This window comes from Solanum stenotomum, chromosome 5 (genome assembly GCF_019186545.1).
Source record: "Solanum stenotomum isolate F172 chromosome 5, ASM1918654v1, whole genome shotgun sequence".
Lineage (NCBI taxonomy): Eukaryota > Viridiplantae > Streptophyta > Magnoliopsida > Solanales > Solanaceae > Solanum > Solanum stenotomum.
Window position 1 is genome coordinate 43817185 of NC_064286.1, and position 6752 is coordinate 43823936.

Consider the following 6752-nt stretch of genomic DNA (forward strand, 5'->3'; position numbering starts at 1 on the left):
CTTAGGGGGCTTCGGGGGTAGGGGTGGGGTAAAACATAAAAAATTGAAGTTGAAAATATTTTTTTAAAATAAACTTTAAATTTATTTTTTCAACAAAAAAAATTATAATTTGAAGTTGGAGGAAAGTTTTGGAAAATGTTTTCCTTAATTTTTGAAGGGAAGTCATTTTCCTTAAATTTGAGGAAAATGAGTTGATTTGGTAAACATTTTCCAAAACATTTTACCCAACCAAACATGAGAAAATCGGAAAACATTTATGTTTTCCTACATACCAAAACACACCCTAAATTATCACTTATTAGTTTGAGAAACACATCTCTATCTTTTATTATGTATACACTCTCATCATGTTGTTTTAATACACTCTCTTTTATTTATGAAAAATGTCACATCACACTCTACATAGATAAAACATTTCACCTTGACAAAAATTAAATAAATTATTAGTATTAGTTAAAGTTGAAGATTAAAGTATTAGTATTTCAACCCAAAAAAAATATAAAATAAAATGTAAAATATTTTCTTACCATACTTCATCACTTCCTCTCACTGTACTTCCCCCACCCCAATTTTTTAAAATTTTTAAAAAATTCTTACTTCATCTCCCCGTCCCCCACAACCCGCCCCCCCCACATCCCTTCAAATAATAATTTAAATATTATTTTAATTTTTTAGAAAAAATTCTACATCACCCCACATAACCCTCCGCTTTCAATTTTTTTTCTCGTTTTGTATTAGATATATATTTTTTAGAAAATAATTTTTTACTTGCCGCAAGACATGTTTTTAAAATAATTTTTTTGTTTCTGTTATATTGGAAAGTAAATAAAAAAATATTTTCCTAAAAATATATATATATACACATCTAACACAAAATGAAAAAATCTAGAAAAAAAGATTAGGAGCGGAGGGTAGATAGGATGGGATAGAATTTTATTTTATTTTTAAAAAAAATAATATCAGGTACAAAAGAATTTAAAAAAAATAAAAGAACATGGGAATTGTCTGGGGGTAGGAGATGGTGGAGTGAGGTGAGAAAAATATTTTAAATATTTTATTTTTTTAAAAAAATAAACTTTAAATTATTATTTTTTGGTATAGTAATACCTTAGTCTTTAGTTTTTAACTAATTAATAGTTTATTTAATTTTTGTCAAGGTGAAATATTTTATCCATATAGAATGTCATGTGGCAAGGTTTTTGGAAATAAAAGAGAAAGTGTATTACACACACCACCGAGTAGGGGTGGCAATTTCAGCTTATATTAATGAAATGAGTCCATTTTGTCCATATTTAATAACTTGGATCACTCATATTTTAATTGAGTAAATATGGGCTTCACGCTATTTTAAGAGTCTCCACAAATATAGTCAAAATGGGTAAAATATGGGTATCCATATTGACATATAATAGATCACTTAGTTTTCACTCCACTCAAAATTCTTAATTATGCTAAAAAATAAAAAAAAAATTAATATTAATTTTCAAACTTAATTGAAAAAACATATATTTTTTTTATTTTTGGAAAACAAAAAAAAATTAGGGGTAGGTTGGTGGAAGATGGGAACCCTGGGGGTGGGGTGTGCCCGGGTGAGGGGGTAATTTTTATTTTTTTTTGAAAACATATATTTTTTTGTTTTGGAAAACAAAAAAAAATTAGGGGTTGGTTGGTGGAATGGGGGGTGTGGGTGCCCAGGGGAGGGGGTAAATTTTTTTTTTTTTTTTNTTGGAAAACAAAAAAAAAATAGGGATAGGTTGGTGGAAGGTGTGGGGGTGGGGGGTGGGGTTGCTCGACGGGACGGGGTAAATTTTATTTTTTTGAAAAAAAAATAGGGATAGGTTGGTGGAAGGTGGGGGGAGCCCCGGGGGGTGGGGGTGAATTTTTTAAATGGATTAGAAACATCTTAAATGGGTTAGAACCATTTTACCCAAGCCATATTTGACCAAATCAATATTTACCTATATTTTATTTGGATGGATTGTAATCCAAATCATTTTTGCTCAATTCATATTAAATTCATTTCTTCCCTTCTCACTTCGATCAGCCTTTTTTAACTCAAATTTAATCGGAAAAAAACCCCAACTTTCAATTATTTTTTATTTAGAGTTTCAATTTTAAATAGTTTCTTCAATAGAGATTTTGAACCAAATTTCATTAAACTTATTTTTATTTTTTTTTGTTGGATCACAAACTTCAATTGAGATCTAACATTTTAAACTTTAGATTGAATTGAATAGCTTGAGTTTTTGAGGGATTGGAGTGATATTTCGTGGTGTTTGAAGGTGGTGATAAAATGTATGGTTTATGTTTGATGTTTCGTGGTCGAAAAATGAAATTGATAGAAAACATTGAATATGGTGGTGGTGAAGGGAAAAATATGGCGGTGGGTTAAAATTTTTATGGTGATTGTTACAAGTTTTAATGCTGAAAATAGTAGCTTTAGTGATGGTAATGAAGGGGAAAGAATTAAATGACATGATTTTTTTATTTTTAATTTAGATTTGACAGATTATTAACATGTCCCTGACATAACGATGATGCGGAGGCGAGTGTAAATTTAAACACCTCCCATCATGCGAGTGGTTATATAGGTCTTAAGATGTGTTAAGGGGGTTATAAGACCTATGTATAGTTAAGATTTGACGTTGTGATTAGGGGTGAACATGGTGTGGTATAGTACGATATTTGAAATTTTGGTCGCGTAATTTCGGTAATCGATTTTTTAAACTATTATATCATTATTATACCAATTTAATTCGTTGTGCATAGTTCGGTATTCCAAAGTTCAATTTCGGTATTTTACAATATGGTAAATCGGTAACCATAGTTTGTTTAACTTCGATTAATATATACTCGTTTAGTAGAGTATTATGACTTTGACAATTCAAAAAAGGGTTTACTTATATCATACTAACACAGTACACATGTAGAAATATATATTCAAATGAAATTCAAACAACTTCTTTTGTTAATTTCAATCAAAATAGAGTACTCAAAGTTGTAACTTCTAAACATTTAGTGTATACTAATACTAGGTTGAATATTTTTAAGTATTTTAATAAAATATATATTATTTATGTAACTATATCTTCAGTATGGTATTCGATATTTTGGTATATTATTTCTATATATCAAATACTGTATCGAATACCAAAAAAAAATATATATACCATATACAACCAAATACCATAATACTAAAATTACGGTATCAAAAATTTCAACATGGTATGGTAATTCGGTATATACCACACCATGCCTACCCCTAGCTGGGATTCGCCTATAGTCGAAGGGGTACTTATGACTTCTCCATTTAAAAAAAGTGAGGTGTTTGATCAAATTTTTCGGAGAAAATAAGTGTTTTGAGGGAGTACGTAGCAAGAGTTATTTTTCAGAAATTGAAAAAATATTTTTTTTCTCTGTAATCACTCTTTTGAAAAAGATACACTTAAAAATACTTGTAATAAGTTAGGTCAAACATTAATTACTACTCAAAAGTGTCTTTTAAATTTATCATCCAAACACAAATTTCTTTTTATTAAATGTACTTTTTTTTAAAAAATACTTTTTAAATTAAGCTAATTTTAAAAGTTTGGTCAAACAAATTAGTGATTCTATATGTGTTAATGTCACGTCCGAATCTATATCCTTGACGTGATCGGCATTCGAAAATTATTAATGTTCCCAAACAAATTTTTAATCTGGCTTACTACTGAACAAAAGACTAAACACTTATGAGGAATCTTTAAAAAGTGATTAACATTCACACGGCTAACTATATCGAACACACCGTTAATTTGACTTTTGTAAGGTCTTCCAAGTTGCAGTTGGAAAAGACTTCCAAGTCAGATTAAGAATTAAAAAGAAAAAAAGGAGTCAATAATTAGGTTGCGTTCCAACTTTAAGAATTCAAAGTGCTCAATATACGGCAAATTTATGTGTGTATATCCGTTCACATGTGAAATAAAGAAAAACCCAAAAAGGAGTTTTTTGCACTAATTTTGCTGTCTCACCAACCAACTTTAGTATAAAGTAAATGACCATACTTTTTTCTGTATATATAGTCCATATATTCACTCATCATTTCCATCAAGTCAACTTCTCTTCTTCATTAGCAAATTAAACTTGCCATTTTCATTGAGCTGATAGTATATATAATGGCTTTTGCTTATAATGCACAAGCATTTCCCTTACTTGCATTATTGTTCTCATCCATGTTTGCGATTGGTCTAGCCAATTATGACTTCAATTGGGGTTCTAGAACATGGAACAAAACCAATTTCACTCATCCACCAAATGCTACTCAGACCTCCAATAGATTCATCGTTGGAGGTTCGGAAAATTGGCATTATGGCTTCAACTACATGGATTGGGCTCGAAACAATACTCCTTTCTTTGTTAACGACACCTTAGGTATATCCCTCTCTTTCAAATTTGTACTTCTAGTGCTTTATCATTTCGTTTACATAAATTCGAGCATGTACCTAAAGGGGTTCAACTGAATCTCTTACACTAAAAAAAGTTACATTGAGCATATATATATATATATATTGGTCATTTTTTTAATTTTATTTTATGCATGCATGCACTTGTGAATTATTCTTCACAAGGAAAACTTCTAGTGTAGTCGCAAAAATGATTATGTGTGTATTAATACTAAAGTTTTATTACCCCTTAACACAAAATAAATAGTGCATGCAATAGTATCATTCTATATATACTGATGATTTAAATTTTAATTGAATTCACTTTTGTTTGTGGCAGTGTTCAAGTATGATCCACCAAATGTAAATGCTACTGGATTTCCACATAGTGTTTACTTATTCCCAAACTATTGGAGCTTTATTAAATGTGACTTCAAAAAGGCTAAAAGAATAGCGGATCCAAGTGAGGGTGCAGGGGAAGGATTTGAATTTGTGTTGAAGAAAATGCAGACTTACTATTTTGCTTGTGGAGAACATAAAGGAATCCATTGCAAGACTGGAAACATGAAGTTTGCTGTGATGCCTCTCAAACATTGGCGTTTCTAAATTATAAGAGAGCAGCATGTAGGAAGATGCATACTGATTCATTATACTGATTATATTTTTTTTATATACTTTTTGTGTTTTAATTTGCTTGAATAAATTTAAGTTGACTTTAGTAAGTATATTTTTTATTCAATTAAAATGTAGTACTCAGTTATTCTAAATCAAATTTGAGATAGATTTAAGATGCTTGAACTTATTTGTCTTGGTGATTTCGAAAGAAACAATCCTTTTTATTTTACACAACTCACTACAATTAATGTCATTAGTATTCTCAATGTTTCTTCTTAGATTTTTTTTTTTTTATCACTATTTGTAAACTAAGTTCTAGTCTATTTCTCTCTCTAAATTGGTGTGTTTAAATTCAGAGGAAAATGCCTCTATATATTTGTCACGCCCAAACCTAGGGACGCAACACTTTTGATGCCACACATGATCATGAATTGATCCTTATTGGATAACTACATTACAAGCATAGTGTTAGAAAAAATGAGTGTATCTCAAAAGGAATGTGTCATGATTGACTAGGAATGTGTCATGATTGACTAGGAATATGTTTAGATTCAATCTCTGAATATTAGTGTGAAGAAAATGCCTACATTCAACCACTAATGTGTCATAACAATATTATTGCGAAAATATCGTGGATTAACTAGCATACAATAACAAACAAAGAAAAATAGAAGAGAAGAATAACACAAATATTTAACGAGGTTCGGCTAGGCCTACTCCTCCCAGCAAAAGCAGGGAGAGTTTTCTACTATGGAAGAAAAGAAGAAACTTATCTTGCTTTAGAATCCCCAACTACATATCTTATATATAGATCCCAAGTAGTTCCAAACCTATGAGGAAAAGGTTTTCTTAATCCTATAAGGACAATATTTTCCTTTTCCAAATCTATTAGGACAAAGGGTCTCCTAAACTAATAGGAATTCTAGTTTCCTAAAATAAAAAAGGAAAAACTTCAAGACATAATTAACAAATTAATCTTCCCTTGGCTTGAATTTCTTTCATCATTGAAATGACATCTCTCTACCTTGCTCCCAGCCCTCCGAAGGGCTTACTGAGTACAACTCAAACCAATCAAGTCTAGGCAATATTTAAACTTATTGGTCCGAATTATCTTGATTATCATATCTCCTGGATTATCATGTAGAAACTTTCTTCATAACAACAAACCCATTTAGATGCAACATCTCGGATAAAATGATGTTTGACTACCTTTTGTTTCCTTGACAATGAACCAAGCTTCCATGTTTGATTCTTTTAAAGAGACTTAATCTTTTCACCCATAGCACTAACTAATCCATCGATCTGATTTTGAACTAGAAATAACTTCTTTATAGCTATTAGGCACATGCACGTCAATGGTCTCTCCAACTGATAGAGCAAATTCTATAAAATTTGCATATCCAAAAAGATTTTCATCAACCACGTTTGCAAATCTTTTTGGTTGGTTTATCATTCTTTTTTTCCCTACCTAGTTCAATGCTATATGATTGTTGTTGTATAGGTGCATCATCATTATCGTCTTGATTAATGTCTTGTGCATCCTCCAATTCTGAACTATTGGGCTTATAAGCTAGTGGAGATTCAACTTCTAACTCTATGTGGTCACTAATACTGTTATTCTGTTGTTCGCAAATGCTTTAAACTTGTTTTAAGACTTGAGTTTTGGGTTGAGTAAAGAGTGAAGATCATTTATTCAAAAGAGTATATGGGGACTAT

The 6752-nt window shown here is 30.5% G+C and overlaps 1 protein-coding gene across 1 annotated transcript; it reads left to right on the top strand.

The window, feature by feature from the left end:
- The first annotated feature begins 4154 nt into the window (after window positions 1–4154).
- On the top strand, window positions 4155–5204 carry LOC125865936 (uncharacterized). Its single transcript, XM_049546202.1, has 2 exons — window positions 4155–4410; window positions 4762–5204. Exons 1-2 carry the CDS (start codon window positions 4155–4157, stop codon window positions 5025–5027), a joined length of 522 nt encoding a protein of 173 aa, XP_049402159.1. The 3' UTR covers window positions 5028–5204.
- The last annotated feature ends 1548 nt before the right edge of the window (window positions 5205–6752 follow it).